At 39.9% G+C, this 24,247-nt stretch overlaps 1 protein-coding gene and 1 long non-coding RNA gene across 12 annotated transcripts in view; one reads left to right on the top strand and one right to left on the bottom strand.

Annotated features, from left to right (window-relative positions):
- The window catches only part of BRAF (B-Raf proto-oncogene, serine/threonine kinase), a 179,426-nt gene extending 165,924 nt beyond the window's left edge, over window positions 1–13,502 (bottom strand). For 6 of the 7 annotated variants that reach the window (XM_049095216.1, XM_025433893.3, XM_035700231.2 and 3 more), the window contains exon 1: window positions 13,316–13,496. In XM_049095216.1, the coding sequence (XP_048951173.1) occupies window positions 13,316–13,441 (126 nt within the window). In that variant the 5' untranslated portion in view covers window positions 13,442–13,496. Of the gene's footprint in view, window positions 1–13,315 lie in introns of all 7 variants that reach the window. The other variant, XM_035700227.2, reaches the window with a different exon arrangement.
- Window positions 13,503–13,814: 312 nt separating this feature from the next.
- The window catches only part of LOC112650928 (uncharacterized), a 59,010-nt gene continuing 48,577 nt past the window's right edge, over window positions 13,815–24,247 (top strand). Inside the window, exons 1-2 of one of the 5 annotated variants that reach the window (XR_003130525.3) lie at window positions 13,815–14,908; window positions 15,490–15,603. This is a non-coding gene — a long non-coding RNA (uncharacterized LOC112650928). The remainder of the gene's footprint in view (window positions 14,909–15,489; window positions 15,604–24,247) is intronic. The other 4 variants (XR_003130523.3, XR_007402807.1, XR_007402808.1 and 1 more) reach the window with 4 other exon arrangements.

Raw genomic sequence — 24,247 nt, 5'->3', positions numbered from 1 at the left:
CGGGATCACACCCTGAGCCAAAGGCAGACACTAAACCACTAAACCACCAAGGTGTCCCAATTTCACAGCTTTAAATACCATCCAAATTCCAAATTTGGAGTTGGCTAACTACTATAACTGTTATAACAAATATACTCAAGAGGCATAAGGACTCAAATACAATGAAAGTTTATTTCTTATCCATCTAATAATACTAGGTTGTTGAACAGGTTAGCAAGGTGGTCTTTATCCATGCAGTGTTCAGAAACCTAGGCTAATGGCCAATCTACCATTTACAACATAGGGCTTCCAACTTACCCTTGGGATCATCACAGTTCAACCAACTAGAAGGGAAAAACAGGAAGGAAGCTGTTTGTATGGACCAGACCTAGAATTAGTGTTATATCACATGTGCTCATATTACATTAGCCAGAACTTAATCATATGACCACACCTAAATACTAAGAAGTATCTAAGTATATACTCAAGAAGAAAGGAAGACAGATACAGCAACAGTTCTCTGTCACTAGGCCTTGCTCCAAACTCCAGACTCATAATAGCTTATTCAACATCTTTAACATCTAATAGGTATTTCAAACTTAACATACCCCAAACTGAATTCTTAATCTGTGCCCTCTTCTTTCCTCTTGACACCTCTCTTTCTTGCACATCTTGAATTTAATCTATCAACAAATCCTGTTGGCTCTACTTTAAAAACATCCAGAATCTGATCATTTCTCAATACTTCTACTGCTTCTGATCTGGTCTAAACCATTGTCTCGATAATTCCAAAAGCCTCCTCCCTGGTTACCCTACACCTACCCTAACCCCTTTACAGTCTATTCTCTACATAATAATTAGAACATTTCTGTTAAAAAGTAACTCCTGTGACTCCATTCTGACTTCTCAAACTCTGAATGGCTACCCATTTCACTTAAAGCAAAAGTCAATGGCCTTTGGTCATGCTTCAGTTCCCATTCCTACCCCCAACAACTCTCAGATTTCACCTCCTATTACTCCCTCCCCTCTTTAAGCCACTGCAGCAATTTTGACCTCCTTGCTGTTTCTCAAATAGGCAAGGCACATTCCTGACTCAGAACCTGTGAATTTGGTTCTTCTACCTGAAATGCCTTTCCTTTACCTCCTTAAATCTTTGCTCAATACCAACCTTCTCAACTAAAGCCCTATTCAAATCTCTGTATTTTAAATTGCAAATCGTGTCCTGTTCTTTCATTTCCATAGTACTTGTTACTTTCAAACATACTATATATAATTTTTGTGTCTGCCCATCCCCCACTACATACACATACTTCCACCAGCATATAATTGAGATCTTTTTTTTTTTTTTTTAAAGATTTTATTTGTCTATTCATGAGAGACACAGAGAGAAGGCAGAGACATGGGCAGAGGGAGAAGCAGGCTCCTTGCAGGGAGCCCGATGTGGAACTCGATCTCAGAACTCTGGGATCACATCCTGAACCAGGTGTCCCTAATTGGGATCTTGTTTTGTTTCCAAACGTATTCCTAACCACCTAGAGTACTACTTGGTATACTGTAGGCACTCAAATATTTATTGAATACTTGAATACTTTTTGGCCTACAAAATGACTTAATACAAAAGTCATCAATGTAGTTTTAGAAGGATGACAAGGAAAATGGTGGATCATACCTTTAAAAATATCAAAACACATGTCTTCAGGCTTACCATTTTTCCTAAAGCCAGGAGACATAGTCTCTGTACTATCATACTAATACATTTTACCTCTTTCCCATGAAATGCTTAGCAAAAGTATCAATGTTGGCACTTTGTGTTTAAACCACTCAGTAGTGGTTTAAAGATAATACTGAATGTAATCAACATTCCAACAGTTCTATCAACAGCCAATCAACATTCAAGCAGTCCTACCAAACAGTCCACCAACAATCTAATATTAAGAACTGCCGAGGGACACCTGGGTGAAAAAAAAAAGAAAAAAAAAAGAGAGGTGAAGGATCCTATGGGCCCCAATGAAAAAGGCAGAAATATGACCAACAGCCATCATATACTTTATCCTTAGTAAAAACAATTTATTGATGACTCTAAGATTAATAAAATTACTAATTCTGTAAGATCACAGAACAGGACATAGGTGTCAAATGGAAGAATTTTTATAATGAAGATGGAGAATAACAGTATAAACTAGCATCTTCCACAAGCTGACATTTTCAGTTACTATGGTAAATAAACATCTTAATATATTCACTTTCACCCCTAAGTATCTTGATTATAATATTTTTGCAATATGGTAAAAAGGACATTATTGACTTTTTTTTGTGCAACCTACCGAAACATCCCCTTCATTTTTTTTAAAGATTTATTTATTCATAAGAGACACAGAGAGCGAGGAAGAGACATAGACAGAGGGAGAAGCAGGCTCCTCATAGGGAGCCCTATGTGGGACTCAATCCCAGATCCTGGGATTACACCCCAAACTGAAGGCAGATGCTCAATCGCGGAGCCGCCCACGTGTTCCCCCCTTCATTTCTTATAAAGAAATTTTGAATGAAACAAGTTTTCTTTACCTGCCATTTCTCATGAACCTAACCCAAATAATTCAAGATAAGTGTGCACTAATTATATACAGCAGTGAGTCTTAAGCTTTTTAGGGGTAGAAAAGACCTTTGAGATTAAGAAAATTAGGGACCTTTTCCTTCCAAAAGTACAGTTAACACAAGAAATTCAAAAAACAAATTTTAAAGTTCTAAAAATCCTAAGAATTGGATCTACCCAATTTTAAGACTTAACTATAGAGTTACAGTAATCAAGATAGTGTGGTACTAACCAAAGAAGAGAAAAAAAAAAAAAAAAAAAAACAAAGAAGAGACACATAGGTCAATAAAACAGACTACAAAACTCACATAATCAGTTAATTTCAATAAAGGTGCCAAGGTAACCTGGCAGATAGAATAGTTTCTTGGGCAGCCTGGGCGGCTCAGCGATTTAGTGCCGCCTTCAGCCCAGGGAGTGATCCTGGAGGCTCCTCCCATGAAGCCTGCTTCTCCCTCTGCCTGTCTCTCTCTATCTCTCATGAATAAATAAATAAAATCTTAAAAAAAAAAAAAGAAAGAAAAAAGTTTCTTCAACACCTATGAAACTGGATACCCATATGAAAAAGAATGAACTTCAACCACTACCTCACAACATATACAAAAATTAACTTCAAACAGATTACAGACCTAAAAGTAACAGCTAAAATCATAACATTTCTAGCATAAAAACATGGGAGAAAATTTATGATCTTAGGTTAGACAAAGATTTACTGAATAAGACACAAAAAGCAGGAAATTTATAAGAAATGATCAACTGGAATGGATAAAGAAGATGTGGTTTATGTATACAATGGAATATTACTCAGCTATTAGAAATGACAAATACCCACCATTTGCTTCAACGTGGATGGAACTGGAGGGTATTATGCTGAGTGAAGTAAGTCAGTCGGAGAAGGACAAACATTATATGTTCTCATTCATTTGGGGAATATAAATAATAGTGAAAGGGAAAATAAGGGAAGGGAGAAGAAATGTGTGGGAAATATCAGAAAGGGAGACAGAACGTAAAGACTGCTAACTCTGGGAAACGAACTAGGGGTGGTAGAAGGGGAGGAGGGCGGGGGGTGGGAGTGAATGGGTGACGGGCACTGGGTGTTATTCTGTATGTTAGTAAATTGAACACCAATAAAAAATAAAAAATAAAAAATAAAAAAAAAAAAAGAAATGATCAACTGGACTTTATCAAAAATAAAACTTCTACTCTTCAAAAGACAATGAAGAAAACAAAAAAGACAAGTCACAGACTGGGAGGCACGTGCAAAACACATATCTGATATAAATGACTTATATCCAGAATATAAATATGGCACTCTTACAACTCTACAAGAAGATAAATTCTGAATAAAAAGTTTTTTTCTTAGAGAAAGAGAGGTAGAGACATAGGGAGAGGAAGAACCAGGTTCCCTCTGGGGAGCCTGACATGAGACTCAATCCCAGGACCCCAGGATCACTACCTGAGCTGAAGGCAGATATTCAACCACTGAGTCATCCAGGTGCCCTTGAATAAAAAGATTTAAATGAGAATTTTCTTTTCACCTAAGAAAATAAATCGATAGTAAATAAGCATATAAAACATGTCCAACATTGGTCATTAGAAAAATACAAATCACACAATAAGCAACTACTACTTATCTACTAGAACGGTTAGAACTAAGGAGGAGGACAACACCAAATGCTGACAAGAGTAGAGAATAAATGGAACACTCATTCACTGTGGGTAACAATACAAAATGGTATTGCTGGTTTTGCATTTTTTTAATTCCAGTGTAATTAACATGCATTGATATATTAGTATCAAGCATACAATGGAGTGATTCAACAATTTCAAATATTACTTAGTGCTCATCAAGATAAGTGGACTCTTAATTCCCTTCACCTATTTCACCCATCACTCTACTCACCTCCTCCATGGTAACCATGTTTGTTATCTACAGTTAAGAGTCTGGTTTTTCGGGGATCCCTGGGTAGCTCAGCGGTTTAGTGCCTGCCTTTGGCCTGGGGCATGATCCTGGAGTCCCGGGATCGATTCCCACATCGGGCTTAAATCTTAAAAAAATCTTAAATCTTAAATCTTAAAAAAAAAAAAAAAAAAAAAAGAGTATGGTTTTTGGTTTGTCTTTTTCCTTTGTTCATTTATTTCTTAAATACAACACATGAGTGGAATCATATGGTATTTGTCTTTCTCTGATTAACTTCAATTATCGTTATACCCCCTAAATCCATCCATGTTGTTGCAAATGGCAAGATTTCATTCTTTCTTACAGCTAATATTCCTATATATGCACATATAAACAAATATACACATATATACACTTCTTCATTCATCAGTCAATGGATAGTTAGGCTGCTACCATAGCTTGCCTATTTACTGTAAATAATGTTGCAATAAACAAAAGGGTGCATCTATCCCTTCAAATTAGTGTTTCTATATTCTTTGGGTAAATACCCAGTAGTGTGATTAGTGGATCATAGGGTAGTTCTATTTTTTTTATCCATGTCTTCCACCAGCAGCTACACCAGTTTGCATTCCCACAAACAGTGTATGAGGGTTCCTTTTACTCCACATCCTCGCTAACACTTGTTTCTTAGGTTTTTTATTTTAGCCATTCTGACGGGTGTGATGTGATATACCTCATTGTGCTTTTGATTTGCATTTCCCTGATGATGAGTGATGTTAGGCATCTTTTCATGTGTCTGTTGGCCATCTCTTGGTCATCTGCTGAGATATGTTTGTTCATGTCCTCTGCCCATTTTTTTTTTTAAGATTTTATTTATTTATTCATGAGAGACACAGAGACAGAGAGAGAGAGGCAGAAACACAGACAGAGGGAGAAGCAGGATCCAATCACCGAGCCCGATGTGGGACTTGATCCCGGGCCTCCAGGATCACACCCTGGGCTGAAGGCGGCGCTAAACCGCTGAGCTACCTGGGCTGCCCATCTCTGCCCATTTTTTAATTGGATTGGCAATTTCTTATAAAGTTAAATACTTACCACACAACCCATCAATCCAATTCTAGGTCCTTACTCAGAGAAATGAAAGCTCATAACCATACAAAAACCTAAACTGGAAAGTTTATAGCAATCTTTATTATAATTGCTGAAAAGTAAAAAACAAAACAAAACAAAAAAAACACTACTATCCATTAACTGATAACTATATAAATAAATAGGGATGCAGGGCAGCCTGCAATTTATTTTTACCACCACTGAGATCTCATTTATTGCCACAGATGCACAAAATAAATAACCCAACATCACAAAATGTGTTTAATATGGGCCCATTTATACATATGTGGAAAGATGTGAAGCTATATACAAGGATGAATTTGGGGGTCTGGGCCATTCCCAGGTGGAGGAAAGGAGTGGTAGCACCATTTGTTCCTTACTATGAGCATGTGCAGGAGGAGCCCTAACAAGGTCCCAAAGTGGAAAAGACTATGAGCATAGGAAGCAGTCACCATGGAGTAGGGCTGGCCTATCCCCTCCTAGAAGACACAAGCCAGGGCAGAAGCTGGAGCCCTAGAGCTGTGGAGGAGGACCAGGCCCATCTGGAGAGGAGGCAAGGTGGGGGCCGGTAGTAAACTGCTGCGGGTACCCATCCTGTCTACCTGGTGGCCAGGGCTGGTGTGCTGGGTAGGGATCAGGTGGGAAGGAGGGTGGGGACAGGTGGATGTGCTCCCAGGAGGAAGGGGGGCTCCCTGGCACAGGAGGAAGCCTCCCCGTGGTGGGGTGATGGGGTGGTGGGGTGGACTCAGCCTTTGGCTGGCACAATGCAGAGTGTGGCGTGGGCACGGCGGGTGCAGAGCAGCGAGAAAAACGCGCTCCCCCAGGGGGCCCGGCCCCTGGAAGGGGAAGAGTAGGTCTAGGGAGTGGCCATCATAGAAGGCTACGCAGCCCCGCGCCCAGTCAAGGTCTATGCGGATGCACCGTGGCAGGGGCCTGGCACCACCCAGTGGGGTGGGGTCAGGGGCGGTGAGGGCCCACAGGCAGCCCTCAGAGTGGCTCAATATGCAGAAACTAATTGCTGATACACGCAACATGGGTGAATCTCAAAAACATCAAACTAAATGAAAGAAGCCAAATACATAAACCCCATACTGTACAATTTCGTTCATGTAACTTTCTGGAAAAGGTAAAACTAGAGATCAGGCCAGTGTCTGCCAGGAACTGAGGGTCAGAATGCAGTTCTGAATGCAGAAGAATTAGGAACTTTTTGAGATGATGGAAATGTTTTGGGTCGTGATTGTGGCAGTCATTGCAGGACTATGTACATTTGTCAAAACTCATCAAACTGTACAGTTGAAATGGTACATTACAGTACATGTAAATTATAACCAAATAAACCTGATTTTTCTCAAAAAGCAATTATTAACTTTATAGATCTCTAACCCACACCTTAATTTCAAAACTTACAATGATATAATCAGTCTCCCTTAGACCAGAAGTCCGAAAACTGGCCCACAGACTAAATGTAGGCCATCATCTATTTTAAAACAGCCCATAAGACTAGTTTTTACATTTCTAAATGATCGAAAAAAAATCAAGAGTATCTCACAACACATGAAAATTACATGAAATTCAAATTTCAGTGTCCGTGAGTTTTACTGGAATACACTCAGGCTCATTTGCTTACACAGTCTATCAGTTGCTTTTGTGCTACAACACCAACACCACTGTTGGGTCTGTTGAGTTATTTTTAGAGAGTCAAAATAGGCCTATGGTGCCTAAAATTTTACTATTTAACCCTTTACAAAAAAAGTTTGCTGACCACGGTCTTAGACACATGTTAAAATTTTCTACATAGATTATTACAATTAAGAAGATTCATGCCAGTACATATCTTTCATAAGAGGAGCTCTACAATTTTCACAGCCATAAAACCCTTTTCTTTGCAAGGAAACCAACGTGTAAAGCAGATAAATGAAGAACTTCAAGAATTAAGGTGTAGGGGGACTAAATAGAGCCTTTAAGTAACCTCTGAAGGCGGTCCTTGAAACCCTCAAAACAATGTTTTCCAAAATGCTTGTTGCAACCAATTGGTCATCAATCTAGTAAACTGATTTATAAGCAGCATTTAAAAAGAGAATGAAAAGTACAGAAAAACAGAGTATCAAATCACTGTTTTTCTCATTAAATAGCTAAGTACCAATGTACCAGATACTGTTGCAAAAGGTGAAGATTTTTTTTTTAAAAAAATGTACAAAACAGACAAAAACTGTTTCTCCTAGGTATGTATTAGGGTAAATTAAAATTTGAATTTCTTACAGTGATTTTTTTTTTTTTTTTGATTGTCCTAGAGCTCTACAGTAATTTGAAAACTACCATCCTATGGTACATTTGTCCCAAAAGTGCTGTCAATAACTGCAGCCACATTACAAGAATAAAAATGATGTTTCATTTGATGTTACAGAGCTTCCAGAAGACATAAAGTTAATTGAGTTCAGAGCAATTTTTATATTCTATATTGAGGGCATTCCCAAGACCCAGAAAGGAATGTAACGTTAACGGAGATATGGCATCAATTTCCCTCTCTATGCATAGTCTTGATACGGGAAGAAACAAGACTAATAGTTTTAAGCCCAAGAGAAAACATGGAAACCAAAATAATCTCAGAGGGTAGAAAAAAATAATTGCTTAATGTTAGGGTGTAGGCTGTATTAAGAGTTTCTTCTACCATGCTAATTATGTATGATAGTAAATTAGGTTGGTATCCAAAAGAAACTAAAAAATAAAGACTACCTCCCAGAACACGTCAATGCCTCCAGCAAATATTTAACAAAAGAATGGAACAATTGAGACTATCTTTTTGGTTCTTATATTGTGTTATCTATAACATTATGACTATAAAGGCGCTGCTTAACTTGAAAAAACAGAAAAGCTCCTAAACAGGCTCACCTATTTTGAATTCAGTTCTCTACTATTGCTGATCCTCATCTCACAGAAAAACCAACGTAGGAGAAATAAAGAACAGAACACGTAAAGGACTCAATTCAACTTCTGAGGAAGAAAAAAATCCTGTAAGAGCTACTGACAAGAAAGGCTTATTGTAATGACAACTTGAGGCAGAAATATAGGAAGCATAGCAACATACAGCATTTCCTAAAACAAGGTGATTGTGACACAAAATGTTCACTAAGCACTCAGCTAAATTAATATCAAGGTGCCTAAGAAAACAAAATGCATTTTGCAATTCTTAAAGAGAAAATAACTTTATGATTGGGAAAAAGAAAGAAAACTAAGCAGCTGCCTCATTCTTCAACATGTAGGCATCAGGTCTTAGATAATGCTAAAAAACAATGTAGCCTGCTCCTTTCCTTTCTTCTCCACCATTCACAAAACATAGGTTTCCAGTTGTTATAAGAGTTTCCTATTCATCCTTTATCAGGAAAGCAAGGGACAGGGAATTGAGAAAAGTCAAACTTCTCTAGCCAGTTATCCAAATATAATTTTTCTGGCCTATTACCCAGATAAGATTAAATCAAGTTTGCTCTTAGGTTTACTATATTCAAAGATTCAAGCATCCAGTACCAACATTCTTTTCTTATCTGTTTACTGATAAATGATTCCTTTAACAGCCAGCATATGTAAGTGACTGATATCAGATAAATAAAAGTGAGTGGATGCCTAAAGGAGGGAGGGGTACAGAAGGAATATATACAAAGAGACCACTAGAAATACTGAAGACAAACAGCTATTTCAAAGTTATGCCTAACAGGCATGTTTTGTCTACCTTCAAAAATACCTAGACAAATATTAGCAGCAATACAAGAACTATACAAGCACACAGTACCCTAACAGGACTACCTCTTTTTAAGAGTATGAGGTAATTCAACCTGGTTTCACATGGCTCACACAGATGTGTTTTAATACAGTGGGCCACACTGAATCCATCCCAGAATATTGCTTAGTCAATGCATTATTATAATTACACAACTTAGGCTGGTGATAGATCTTGAAAAACAATATAATTTTAATTGTAATGCAATTGTAAGAAGTTCTTTCTACAGAAACACAGAAGAATAAATAAATATCACACCCTGGTATAACACATTTTTTTAAAATAAATGTATTTATTATACCATATGGTCATGTTATCCCATATTATACCATATGGTCACGGAAAGAAACATTGGGGAAATATAAATGGCCAGAAGTAAAGGTTTAACGCCAAAAGTATAAGCACATTCATTTCATAATATATAACAAGCTCCTGTCCTTTACCAGAATATCCTATTTTGACGTCTACAAAGTAATACTTACAAATACAGGACATGAAATTTGTTCAATTCCCAACACAATTTAAAAACTAAAATCTACTTCTATGTTCAAGATGTTTGATAACAAGCAATAAAAAAAAATCTCTAATATCCAAGAAAAACGATCAGTTTTAAAAAAAAAAATCACAGTATTACCTAATGATATGTAAAATATTTTGCTCTATTAAGTTTAAAAATATTATAAAATTACATACATTGTATATACAAACATTAAAAAAGTTTTGGATACACACCAAAATGTTTATATACTAATTATATCCTAGTGGCAAAACTACAGATTTTTTTTTCCTTTTTTGTACTTATAGCTTTCTAATTTTTCAATAATGAATGTGCTTTCCCTCTATAGTCGGAAATTTTAATGCAGCTCAAATTTCCCTCTGAGAAACTTTAAAAACAAAAACAAAAAACTCTGTTTTACTGTCAGGCAAGGGAATTCTTTAGAATAAAATGTATCATTTTACACAAGTAGAACTTTTCCTTTCTTTCCATGCGCTTGGCAATTATACCTCTTGAAGTATACATAAGGAAGACAGTTAAAAGACCAGTACATATTAGCTTCCACTGAATTAACGATATTAACTTCAAATTTTAAATTATTTTTGGAGGAATTTATTCTGCCATCTCTTAACACTAATATCTATATTCAAAAGAGACTCACTCTTAATCATTTATTCCCCACCTCCCCCATGCAAATACCTTTATTATCAGCTCCTACAAGAAATAATAGAGGGAAAACTACTCATCACTAAACATGAAAACCTGAGTGGAGGAGGCAGTGCAAAACACTTCTAATTAAATTTAGTTAGGAGTGTCCTCTCGCAGTTTCAGGAGATACCAATATGCTTTCCAATGATAGGCAATTCAAACTTAAATTCATTAGGTAGTGGTTCTCAAGCATTGTTACATGAGATCTGCCCTGGAAATGTGCCAAATACTGACACTGACAGAAGAACTCTCACCTACTGAATCAGAATCTTCAGAGGGTTGAACTCAAACAATTTGGCCCTTTCAAATAAGATAGGGGAGATTGGACTTAACAAAAGATTATCATTGCAAACTGTCCTACTAAGTCTTAAAGTTCTCTTTTTTAAAAATAATATTATGATTTTTTAAAGATTATTTATTTATTCATGAGACACAGGCAGAGACACAGGCAGAGGGAGAAGCAGGCTCCATGCAGGGAGCCCGACACTGGACTGGATCCCGGGTCTCCAGGATCATGCCCCTGGGCGGAAGGCAGGCGCTCAACTGCTGAGCCACCCAGGGATCCCCAGTCTTATTAAAGTTTTCAATGTAAATAATGTTATAATCAGAGAATTACAAGTTCACGATCCATACCAATTAATTTATCCACTCTTCTACTCTGTAATAGTCTTCAAAGTTACAATTCAACAAAACCACAGCGATACTACAGAGTAAAGCAAGCCTAGAGACACCTGTGCCTGGTAAGACAAAGGCATATCCGATTCATGGAAAAAATAGACAGCAGATGTGACCCCTAGTATTTATCCATCAAAAACAATGTATCCTAAAAATAAATTTCCATGTCAACGGAACAAAGCTGTTTATAAATAAGAAGGAATGTGGAGGTGTGGGGAAGACAAGAGGAAGCTTCAGCGAGTTAAGAACCAAAGGCCAGGAAACAAGACCAAATGAATGGTAACTGGGGACAAGGAAATCAGAATAAACTAGGAAATGGAAGAAGGAAAGGGCTCTAACCTTAGAATCCAAGAAGTTGCGGAAGATGAACAGATGTTAGAGGAAAACTCATCTGAACAGAAATGCAAACTAAAAATTAAATGGAAAGTCATGCAAGTCAAGAAAGAAGATATTAGAATGTTAGATCAAATGATGGTATAGAACACATCATGGGCGTAGATGGAAATGACATAAGAGGCTGAAAAATAATTGCTACTGTGAACTGATACTAGAGCAAGCATATGGGGTGAATTTCCAAAGTAAAGATGATGAAGCAGGAAAAGGAGCATTGCACAGACAGAAGAAAGAATGAGACGTTGAAAATTGGGAAACCAAATGCAGGCAGTAAGAAGGAAAGAGAACTTTGAGCAAAGTCAACAGAATGTCACATTATCTAATCAATCACAAAGCATAGCTATCATACCAAATATTATCTCATTACTTGCAAAGTATAATCAAGTGTTTTGTTTCATAAGGTACAACGCCAAATACTAAATGGAATAAATTTTCCTTAAAAACCGGATGTAAATAATTTAACATGGTGGTAAGAGGCCGAATAATGCAAAAAACAGGCTGAGAGAAGCAGAAGCCAAAGAGGGGGGAAAAAAAGTGAAAGGTAAAAACTGGGACAAAAAGGAGGACAAAAGAAAGAAATCAATCAAATCTATTTAAAAATGGGCAGGAAAAAAATAAAGAGGTGTGAATGCACAATGGAAGAGTAACCAAAAAGTGCCAAAGAGTGCAAGGGAAACCTGATGGAATCCTGACAGCTCCGGAGTTCAGAAAGTAAGGAAGGAGGTCCAAAGCGCCCAGACGAATTGGTGAAAATAACAAGATAACAATGCTATTAGGGAGCAGCAGAATGATCCAGACGGCCTAGAGAGGACTAGGTAAGAGAAGTGCAAAAATGGTCTCGGGTAGAAACTGAGGCTTAGAAAGCTGGCAGGTCCGACAATCGGCCAAAGAACGGGAGCGGCAGATGGGAACAGGATTGGGGGGGTTGGGGGGGGTGATGGTTTACCACTCAGCGACAGAGCATCAGACAGAAGAACTGGGGGACCCGACACCGGGATGGGAAGGAGGACGCAAACAGCGGTATTTAAGGCTGAAAAAAAAAGTAAAGGTTACATCAAAAGCATCTGCTGGGTAAAACAGGTTGAAGAGAAATCCTCAAACAAGTAGAAAAGTGGAGGGAAGGGCAGCGGCCTGAAAAGGGGGGGTGGGGGGGGGACAGTGGCGGGGAACGATGCGCCCCAGCATCCCCAGGGCCATGCAGGCAGCAATCACAGCAGCCACTCGGGCTGGGGTCTAACCTGCATCCATTCACCTGGATGCCGCCACCCTTCTCCCCCCCCCCCCCAAATAATGAAAACACCGAAGCGAGGAGAGCCTGGCTACCCTTCAGGCGGCCGTGACCTTCTCGGACCAACCCTGAGTCTCGCCCCCTGCTGCTAAGCCTCCCGCCCGGCCGACGCCGCCCGAATCCCCCCAGCGGGGCGCGCGTCCGGGAAACCCCCCTGGGCCGCCGTGTGTGTTTACGTAGCGAGGAGCTGCATGACGGAGAGGGACGAGGCGGGGATGCCCAGCTCCCACCCCGCAGTCCCCGAAGACGGGGGTGGCTGACGGCAGCGGGGCCCCCACCGCCACCTCTTTCCCACCTTTCCCACCACCACCCGCCTCCCCCTCCCCCCCCCCAAAAAAACAAAACAAAAACCCACCCCAGCCAGCCGAGCCCAGAGCCCGAGGGGCGCAGGGCGCGCCGGCACTCACCTCCTCGGGAATGGCAGGGTCCGCAGCCGAAGAGGCCGCGGCGCCGGCGCCGGCCTCGGGCTCCATGTCCCCGTTGAACAGAGCCTGGCCCTGCTCCGCGCCGCCGCCGCCGCTCAGCGCCGCCATCTTATAACCGAGCGCCGGGGCCCGAGCGACCGCTGCTGGGCGGGGAGGGGGAAGGGAGGCGGAGGGCGGGGGGGTGGGGAGGCGGAGGCGGAGGGCGGGGGGCGGCGGGGAGGGCCGGCCGGGGCGGCGCCGGCGGCGGGAGGGCGCCTGGGCCACCTCAGGAACCGGCCCGCGGCCCCCGGCGCAGCCGAGCCTGAGGGGACTGGGGGAAGGACGCTAGGCGGGAGGGAGGGGGGGCGGGGGAGGGGGCGGAGACGACTACAAGTCGCCGCGGCAACGGCGTCACCCGCGTGTCACGGCCGTGACGTCACCCGGGTGCGTGACGTCATCCGAGGAGCGCCCTCGCGCCGTCGTCAGGGGAGGGTTCCTTCCCCGGCCCGCGTGCCCGCCCTCGCGCGCGCACGTTTCCTCCGCTCCGCGGTTGCCATGGCTGCGATTTCCGACTCGGTTCTTCTTCGGTCCTAAACGTGCCCTGGAACGTGGGGTTTTACTAGAAGAGCACGGGCGGTGCTGTTCGAGGAGACGTTGGAATCCTAGAGGGAGGAAGGCGGGGAAGCCCCGTACCACCTGCGTGTGTCCCAGGACGGCGAGGGTCTCTCTGTGTCGTAAAAATAAGACTTGAAGCCCCGAGGTGGGAACAGTCCAGCCCAACCTGATAGAAATATATTTAGGGACAGCTAAAATAATCAGAGTGACTTTTGCATCCGTCTCGTTGATGAACCTGGCCTGTGAAAGTGGATCTAAGTGGGAGTCTAAAAAAGCTTCTCCCCATCGTTGAGGAATAAAACCTTTAAGTTTTTCCTTCTCCAGATGCAATCAACAAATGCAAATGGGAGACTTTCCCACACGCGAGGGCCTGCACAAGGCACAGCATTCTAGACATCTGACGCATCAAAACTTTGATTTTTTTATTTTCAAGATAACTTCAAAACCCCTTAAGTGCTTAATTAAACAGAATAGAACGTTCCAAGGCGTTATCTGTGCAAACTAGGCATGGAAACAGGAGAGTTGGATTCCCTTGGTGAGGCCCAATTACAGAACGAAATTAAGGAAACCCAGTTCATTATTTAAAAAATGCATTTATCTTGAAACGGGAATATTCAGGGAGGGAAAAAAAATGTAAGGAACGGAGAAAAAGGAGTGAGAAACATAATGGAAGCTACTGTGGGTTCCTGGTGGTGGAGAGTTCTAATCACCAGAGTAACCTAAACATCAAGTCATGAGAAGCTTTGAGTGAACTACAGTTTTTTACTGCCCATGAGGAGGGAATTCACCAGTTATCTCCTTACAGTATTCACCGTGATTAAAGAAATGGAAGGTGTACTACTGACTTCTGAAGCGGGATGTCTGCATATTGAGTCACTATGAGTCCAGGAGCTGACCCTTACTTGAGGCTGCTTGATTAATCAGAATTCTCCTATTCCTCTTCAATGAAAAATGGGAAGTACCGTCTATCAAGTAGGCATGGTAGTTTTCTTAGCTTCATTGTACTTTCTCCTCCAAGTAAAAAGTCTTCCTTGAACTAAATTTAAATCAAACTTGTAAATCAATCAATCAATCAACCAATCAAAAGTGGTTTGGCAAAAGTAAATGAAAATTATCATAAGGGATAATGTCATCAAGCTATATTAGTCTGAAGCACCCTTCTTTACTGTTAGGACATACTTCCGAAGTGACTAAAATAGCACCATTAGCCAGTCATGGCACCGTTTACCCTTAATTTTATTAAACACACACACACACAACACGCAGCACTTTTTTCCTTTAACAGACCTATTTCGTTTTTTAAAAAATCAGACCCTAAGAAAATTATATCATTATGCTATTTCTTCATAACACTCAAAGTTCTGACATTTGTTTTCTTTGGTTCCATTATAAATTATAGCCTTCTTTATCAGCAGCAATCTGTAAATCAGATCTTACATAGTTATTTCTCCACAGGTTGACTGATCTCATCCATTTAATATTGATTCTTGTTAGCTTCTATTCACTCAATATTTTCTGACCTTGTCTTTAAATTCTGGATATATCTTGCTTGATTTCCCTAGGTTATTCTAAAGCCCCCATAGGATCCAGATGGGAAAATATACAAAGAGCATAAACTTTGGGATACAAAGATCAGAATCAGCATGCCACATCTGGGCTGTATAATCTGAAAGAAGGTAAGTTTGAATCCCTGTTTGTTGTTATTTTAATCTGTAAGAGGAATGTGGTAATAATGCTAGCCCAACCTGCCTAACTGCTTTATTGTAAGGATCACATAGATTTTCCCTTAAAAAAAAAATATATGAAGTACCTTCTCAGTCAATTCAGACAAGGCAGAGCAGAGATGGCTGTCTCTGCTCCATGATGTCTGGGACCCTCAGCTGAGAAGGCTCAGTGCCTGGAGGTGTCCCAATGGGTGGGGACTGGAATAATCTAGAGGAATATTTCCTCCTATGCCTGGTAGTTGAAGCTGGTACCTCAGCTGGGGCAGTCAGCCACAATACCCAAACATACTTTCCTCATGTGGCCTGAGCTTCCTCATAGCATGACTGCTTCAGAATAGTTAGACTTCTTACAAGGTGGCTGAGGGCTCCAGACGCTAGTGTTTCTATAACCAAGGTGAAAGCTGCATTGCATTTTATGACCTTCCCTCCAGAGTCGCACAGTATCATTTCTGTTGCATTTTATTTTATTTTTATTTCTACTGCATTGTATTGGATTAGAGTTAAGTCCTTAGGTCTAGGCTAAATTCAAGGAAAAGGCATATAAATCCTACCTCTCAATAGAAGAAGGGTCAAAGAATTTACAATTGTGTTTAATTTACAGGCAGGTTGTATTTAGATTAATGAACTAGCTATTCTAGAAATAGTCACCTTTACCTTCTCCAGAGGAGGCTCTGCACTCAAATCCTCCCCCTTTTATTACTGGGGACATTACCAAGACATATCTCAGTATACTAATGAAGAAGCCCTTACCTTCTTTCTGTGGCTTCTTACCACTACAGGCAAAAATAAATGCAGGTCCTTGGCCATAGAACACAGCCTGTCGTCTCCTCTTGGGCACTTCTCCCCCAAATCTCAATACTGCCATTGGCAGCATGCTGTGCTGAAACTCACTACCCAAAAGTATGGCTCTGTGTTCTTGGAGCATGTAATGAGCCAAGCCAGTTTGTGATCTGCACAAAACCAGAAAAAACACCTCCACATGTCCTCCTTTTTTTTTTTTTTTTTAAGTTTTTATTTATTTGAGAGAGTGAAAGAGAGAGCATGATTGGGGGGAGGAGCAGAGGGAGAAGAAGAAGCAGACTTCCCACTGAGCAGGGAGCCTGACTCGGGACTTGATCCCAGGATCCCAGGATCATGACCTGAGCCCAAGGTTAAACATCTGTTTAACCAACTGAGGCACCCAGGCACCCTCAAAACACCTCATTCTTGTGCTGTAGTGTGTCATATGGGCATCAAAGAAGTATTATCTTGGGCAGCCCGGGTGGCTCAGCGGTTTAGCGCTGCCTTCAGCCCAGGGCCTGATCCTGGAGACCTGGGATCAAGTCCCATGTCAGGCTCCCTGCATGGAGCCTGCTTCTCCCTCTGCCTGTGTCTCTGCCTCTCTCTCTCTCTCTCTCTCTCTCTCTCTCTCTCTCTCTCTCATGAATAAATAAAAATCTTTTAAAAAAAATATTATCTTGCATTCTAAAGTCTTAACAGTTTAGTCAATGTGGTTCTTTTAGGTTTTATTTACAGTCTCTTTATGCCCTAAGGCATTCATGTATTCACAGGAAACTGGAAAACACATCTAGGTGAGGATCATTCCTCAGATCTTTGCTGTAGTTAATGTCTACAACACTAAGCAATCTTGCTGATATGTCTGACCCTCTCTTCCAGTTTCTTTCCAGCTGGTCTTTCTATCTTGAATCTTGCATTTGAATAGACTTTGGATAGTCCCACTCATCAGCTGGACCTGCCCAACCAGGTCTGATCCACATTAATGTGGGCAACTACTAGAAAACAAATAAGCAGCTTCTAGGAAGCTTCTACAGTTCCAACCACATTCAATGATACATAGCTGATTGTAATTTAGTGTTTTCTTTATGAATCAAGGTCATTATATTGTGAATAACACATCTTGTATTAATAGAAGGCTACTCTCAGAAGCTATTTAGGTATGAATAGAAAATAGAATCATAGAGTTGATTCAGGGCAGCCTTCCTGCTGAGAGATACTTGGAATCTTCTCAGTGGAATTCTAGACTCTATCCAAATGTGAAGGGGACCTCACTGAAATAGTACATTCAATGGTAACTTTTTTTCTCCTGAAATTGTATTGAAACCCTCCTCTTTATGATATCTATATTCTGGTCTGTTTTGCCTTCTAGAGAACACAGGACAAGTCTATTTCTTATCCTGTGTAACTGCTTTCAAATATTTGAAGGGAGTTCTGTTTCTTTAGTTTTTTCCTCAAAGCATTTTCTCAGCTTTCTGTGTACTATTCAATTTTCCTCTTAAAACATCCCATGCGTTGTACATCATTCCAATTGGATCCAACTAACAAAAAAATAGAACCTCTGATTGCATGCTTTTGTTAATATAATAAAAAATCAGGAGATCTCTGGGTGGCTCAGCAGTTTAGCGCCTGCCTTCGGCCCAGGGTGTGATCCTGGAGTCCTGGGATTGAGTCCCACATCGGGCTCCCTGCATGGATCCTGCTTCCCTCTGCCTGTGTCTCTGCTTCTCGCTCTCTCTGTGTCTCTCATGAATAAGTAAATAAAAAAATCTTTAAAAAAAATCATATAAGCAACTGCACCTCATTGTTGATATGTATGAAGCTTGGAGTCAACAAAAAAAAACTTTATTTTTGTTTTAATAAAATGATATTGTATCAAGTCTAGGTTTTCTCTCTGTCCTTCCCTGTTGTCATGTCATGAATTAGGCACTCTTGTCATCCCCTCAACTGAACTTACATTTCTCAAACTTTTTAATTCTTTTTTTTTTTAATTTTTATTTATTTATGATAGGCACACAGTGAGAGAGAGAGAGGCAGAGACACAGGCAGAGGGAGAAGCAGGCTCCATGCACCGGGAGCCCGACGTGGGATTCCATCCAGGGTCTCCAGGATCGCGCCCTGGGCCAAAGGCAGGCGCTAAACTGCTGCGCCACCCAGGGATCCCAAACTTTTTAATTCTTGAAGGAAGACCTTGCTTTTAGATTCATGAAATGTATTAGATATTATATTTCTCTTTTTTTAATTTTTAAATAACAGCTTTATTGAGATATAATCCATATATCATATGGATTTAAAGTAGATAACTCATGGAGTACCTGAATGGCTCAGTCAGTTAAATGCCTGACCCCTGATCTCAGCTCAGGTCTTAATCACAGAGTCGTGAGTTCAAGGCCTGTGGAGCCTACTTAAAAAATAAAGTAGACAATTCACTGATTTTTTTTTCATTTTTTAAAATTTAAATTCAATTAATTAACATATAATGTATTATTAGTTTCAGAGGTAGAGGTGGGCAATTCATCAGTCTTATGTAATATCCAGTGCTCATTACATCACATTCCCTCTTTAATGTCCATCACCCAGTAACCCCACCCCCCAATCCCCTCTCCTCCAACAACCCTGTTTGTTTCCCATGATCAAGAGTCTCTTGTAGTTTGTATCCCTCTCTGATTTCATCTTGTTTTATTTTTTCCTCCCTTCCCCTATGTTTCTCTATTTTGTTTCTTAAATTCTACACATGAGTAAAATTAAATGATAGACAATTCACTGATTTTTAGTATATCCATAGTGTCAGGCAACCATCATCACAATAAGTTTTAGAACATCTTCAGTACTCCAAAAGTACCCTAGATATTATATTTTTAACATTTACCAAAGGATATTTATATCAGTATGTTCTTTCATCTTATAACATCCTGCTTATACTACCTCTTATACTACCTCTCACAAGAAATATTCTTCGTGAATTCGGTAATTTGGAGTGTTAAATTTTCTTAGGTTTGCTTTTATTTCATGGTGCAGTAGACTATATGCAGTATGCTACCTTTTGGCAAGAAGCAAAGAGAAACTGCATATATAATGAAAATGGCACCTGATAAAGGATGAGTAAGAACAGGGTGTAGGAGATAGGAAGAGAATAAGACTTCTCTGAGTATATCTTTTATTTATTTTTTATTTTTAAAGATTTTATTTATTTATTCATGAGAGACACAGAGAGAGAGAGAGGCAGAGACACAGGCAGAGGGAGAAGCAGGCTCCATGCAGGGAGCCCGACGTGGGACTTGATCCTGGGACTCCAGGATCATGCCCTGGGCCAAAGGCAAATGCTTAACTGCTGAGCCACCCAGGGATCCCTCAAGTGGCTTTTGAATATCATTTTCTTCCTACAGACTAAAATGAACTTATGCCATGTTAAATTAGCTAAACTGGAACTATTTGCCAGAATCATTTTCCATCTTGTAAGACCTGCTCACCCACTCCAAAGTATATCCCCTGAGATGGTCCAGAGCAAACTCTCCTCACCAACGCTGTAAGAAATACATTTGTGAGGGTAACTCTTAGAGTTCTCTGCTGGCTCTCATCCATATGCCAGAAATGACAACAATTGCTACCATTTCTGTGGGATGAATGTTTAACTCTGTAATGACAGGCTTCTCCTGCAGGACTCCCATTACAGCCCTGTTATGAAAGCCCAGTGACAGTCTGACTCGTGTTGCAGTCCTTCCTTGAAGCTTCTAGCTCAACATTACCGATTTCGTTTTTATCTTGCTTCTCCCACTTCACCTCCGTTTTTCCTTCCTGCTGTCTGGCTGAGGATTTGGGGATCCAGCAGCAGACCCAGAAACAACAGCCTCACCTCGATGTTTTTTTTTTTTTTTTTTAAGATTTTATTTATTTATTCATGGAAGACACACACAGAGAGAGAGGCAAAGACACAGTCAGAGGGAAAAGCAGACTCTATGCAGGGAGCCTGATGTGGGACTCGATCCCAGGATCCTGGGATCATGCCCTGGGCCGAAGGTGGTGCTAAACTGCTGAGCCACCCAGGCTGCCCACCTAGACTGTTTAAACAGCTCCATGCTTGCCTAAGACTAAATCTCTGTAATACATTCCTATTATTTATGTTCCTAGCGCTTCTGCTTCTGATTAAGTACTGACTGGAATAGATTCAAAGAACAAAATGCACTACTAATGAATCTTGAACTTTATACGGAAGGCTTATTATTGGTAGTGATATTGGTTTTGTAATTCTGAAACATTTGTATTTATTATGGGTAGAGCAAATGATCACATATGATGGTGTTGGGAATCTAGGTTCTTACTGTGAAAAAAGAAACACATTGTGAACAGAAGTTGAAGAACCCTGTGGTGCTGGATTTGAATTGGAATAACTATTAATGTAGGATTTAGAGAAAAATAATGTGTCTGTGAACATGTGTATATGTATAATTTTAGAAGAATGTATACTAGTTATTATACAGAGAAGAAATGATAGAATTAGGAAAGTACATATATTATGTAATACATATAATGTAAGCATATATATTTGTAAATGCTTATATAATGTGTATCTGTATATTTATGCCTGCATATAGTATATATGTGTATTTATATACCCCTGACTATTTATATGTAATGTGTGTATGTATATATGTATATACACACATATATATAAATGTACAGGCATAGGTATAGATTCATATATTCTTAGCTCTGTGCACTGAAAGAGGTACCTGGGAGTATCAATAGGTATACCTAGTACCTAGATCTTGATTTTGAAATGCCATTCTACATTCTACATAATAAGGGCTCCTTTGAGAAATGGCAGATTCCAGATCTGGGGCAGGAAATGTATAAAGTGAGCTTGTGAGTATGCACCTTGGTATACTCCAGAGCAAGGGCATGATAGAATTAGAAAAAAAAAAAATCATTTTGCCACCACCAGTGTAATAATTGCTCCAGGTTAGGACCATAAATAGTTGCTGAAAGTCTTACTGAGTAAGAAACTGTCGGAGATCAGGGCAGTCCTACGGTTTTGTAATGCTACCACACAGACCTCTCACTAATTACAAAGGGGGAAGTATATGTTTGCAATAGCAGTCCCTCCATTAGCCAACCTATTAAACTCAGCATCCCCAATAGGAGGATAATTCAACATTATGTAACAAATCCTGATGTGGTGCATGGTCTATGTAGTATTGGGGCCAAAAAATGTTTAACTTGAACGTACCCATGAGGAAACCATCAAATCCAGAATGTGGGAGATTAGATAAGACAAACAAATCTAACTCTTCAAAAATGTAATTTTATGCAGGTGCTTAATGATTCATTTGGTCAATCATCCAACTCTTGATTTTGGCTCGGGTCATGATCTTGGGGTCATGCGATCAAGCCCCACATCAGTTTCTGCACTGGGTTGTGGAACCCCTTGTTCCTCTTCCTCTGCTCCTCCCTGCCCTCCATCTCTAAAATAAATAAATAAAATCTTTTTTTAAAAAAGATTGTTAAAAATTCAATACTATGAAAAACAAGTCAAGGGCAGAAAGTCAAAGAGACTATCCTACATTAAAAGAGATTACAGAGAAAAGAGATTAAAGAGCTTTAGCAACCAAATGCAATACATGAAATTTAACTGAATACTGGATAAGACAATAAACTATGAGAGACTTTTTTGGGGCAATTGGGGAACTTAAATGTGTGCTATATATTAAATAATAATTTTGAATGAATGTGAATTAATGATAATATCCTTACTGTTATAAGATGAAAGGTGAAGTATTTAAGGCTGAAATAGCATTATATCTGCAATTTACTTTAAAATGATTCAGAAAGAAATGGAGATAAAGAAAAGGCAACAATTTATTAACAGGGAATCTGGATAAAGGATATGGTCATTTGTTTGTAGTACTATTTTGACATTTCTGTATATTTGAGATTAAAAAAAAATATTAAAGAGCATGCCTGGCTGGCTCAGTTAATACAGAATACAGCTCTTGATCTCAGAGTTGTGAGTTTGAGTCCCACATTGGGTATAGAGATTACTTAAAAATAAAATCTTTAGGGGTGCCCAGTGACTGAGTCTATTAAGTGTCTGACTCTTGATTTCGGCTCAGGTTATCTCAGGGTCATTAGATCCAGCCCCATGTCGGGCTCCATGCTCAGTGTGGAGTCTGCTTGAGATTTTCTCTCTCCCCCTTACTCTGCCTGCTTTACGCTTCCCCCATGCTCTCACCCTTCCCCCATGCTCTCACCCTGCCCAAATAAGTTAATAAATCTTAAAAAGATAAAATCTTGGGATCCCTGGGTGGCGCAGCGGTTTGGCGCCTGCCTTTGGCCCAGGGCGTGATCCTGGAGACCCGGGATCGAATCCCATGTCGGGCTCCTGGTGCATGGAGCCTGCATCTCCCTCTGCCTGTGTCTCTGCCTCTCTCTCTCTCTCTGTGTGCCTATCATAAATAAATAAAAAAAAATTAAAAAAAAAAGATAAAATCTTTTTAAATGTTGGAGGAAATTTCTCTTTTATTATATAAAAGCAGTGCATACTTATGATAAAGCATTGTCATAAGTTTCCAAAGGAATGTTTTTTCAGATAATTAAAAACTTGCTAGTCATGTACTACTATTAATATTACATTATGTCTTACCTTCTTCTTACATTTACTGTCTTCTTACATAGGATCAATTCCTGATTAGTCTAGTTTTATAATTCTTTTATTTTCTGATAGTGGGATTAAACCTTTTTTGTGTCATGATTCATAGTAAGAGTCCATGAGATAAAATTTTTGCTGTGTTTCACTCAAGTTTTATTTTTTTTTAAAAGATTCTATTTATTTATTCATAAGAAACACAGAGAGAGGCAGAGATGTAGGCAGAGGGAGAAACAGGCTCCATTCAGGGAGCCTGATGTAGGACTCCATTCTGAGACCGCCGGATCACGCCCTGAGCCAAAGCCAGGTGCTCAATCACTGAGCTACCCAGGTGCCCCTCATTCTAGTTTTAATAAGACCCTGTGATGTACTCTTCATATCAAATAGAGATCTCTTATCGTAAATGCTGTTACATTATTTTAAGTATATATTTGTAATGCACTTTTATTGTAAATACTTATAGCAAAACCTGTTCTGGTAACTTGTTCTTAAGATATATTTATGGTGTCTTATGGTTCATTTCTTCACTTCTTTCATTCATTCAACAAATATTTATTATATAGCTACTGAGTACCAGAAACTGTACTAGGCTTTTATGTAATCTGAACAATACTTAGAGTCTCAGATTTTTTGTTTGTTCTAACACTTACCATTGCTCTGGGAGAGCCTTGTATACAGTAGACTGTTCCTTGTGTTTTGTTGTTGTTGTTGTTGTTTTGTTTTTGTTAAAAGCAAGTTGATTATTTTTTATTTATTTATTTTTTAGAGAGAGAGTGCATGAGAAAGCGGGGGGAGGGGCAGATGGAGAAAGAGAAAGAGAATCCTAAGCAGGCCCGGTGCCCAGCGCAGAGCCCAACACGAGGCTGGATCCTACGACCCTGAGATCATAACCTGAGCCTAAATCAAGAGTCAGTGCTTACATGGACTAAGCCACCAGGCGCCTCCACAGTAGACTGATAAAGAGCAAACATTTAATAGTACTCAACATCACAGATATTACTGGTTCATATTTAATGTCTCTAATAGTGATTTTCAAATTCATCTTTTGCTTTATGCCTTTCTCTGAGACACAGAAACCTTTCTGTGAGATCTTGCTTCCTACATCACAGAGAAAATAGAGGCATAAAGACATGAACTCTAATGCTTCTAATGCCCCCAAGTACAAACTTGCATTGCAAA

The sequence above is a fragment of the Canis lupus genome, chromosome 16, assembly GCF_003254725.2.
Source record: "Canis lupus dingo isolate Sandy chromosome 16, ASM325472v2, whole genome shotgun sequence".
Lineage (NCBI taxonomy): Eukaryota > Metazoa > Chordata > Mammalia > Carnivora > Canidae > Canis > Canis lupus.
The sequence above is the reverse complement of the archived record's forward strand: the minus strand, read 5'-3'. Positions and strand labels throughout refer to the sequence as shown.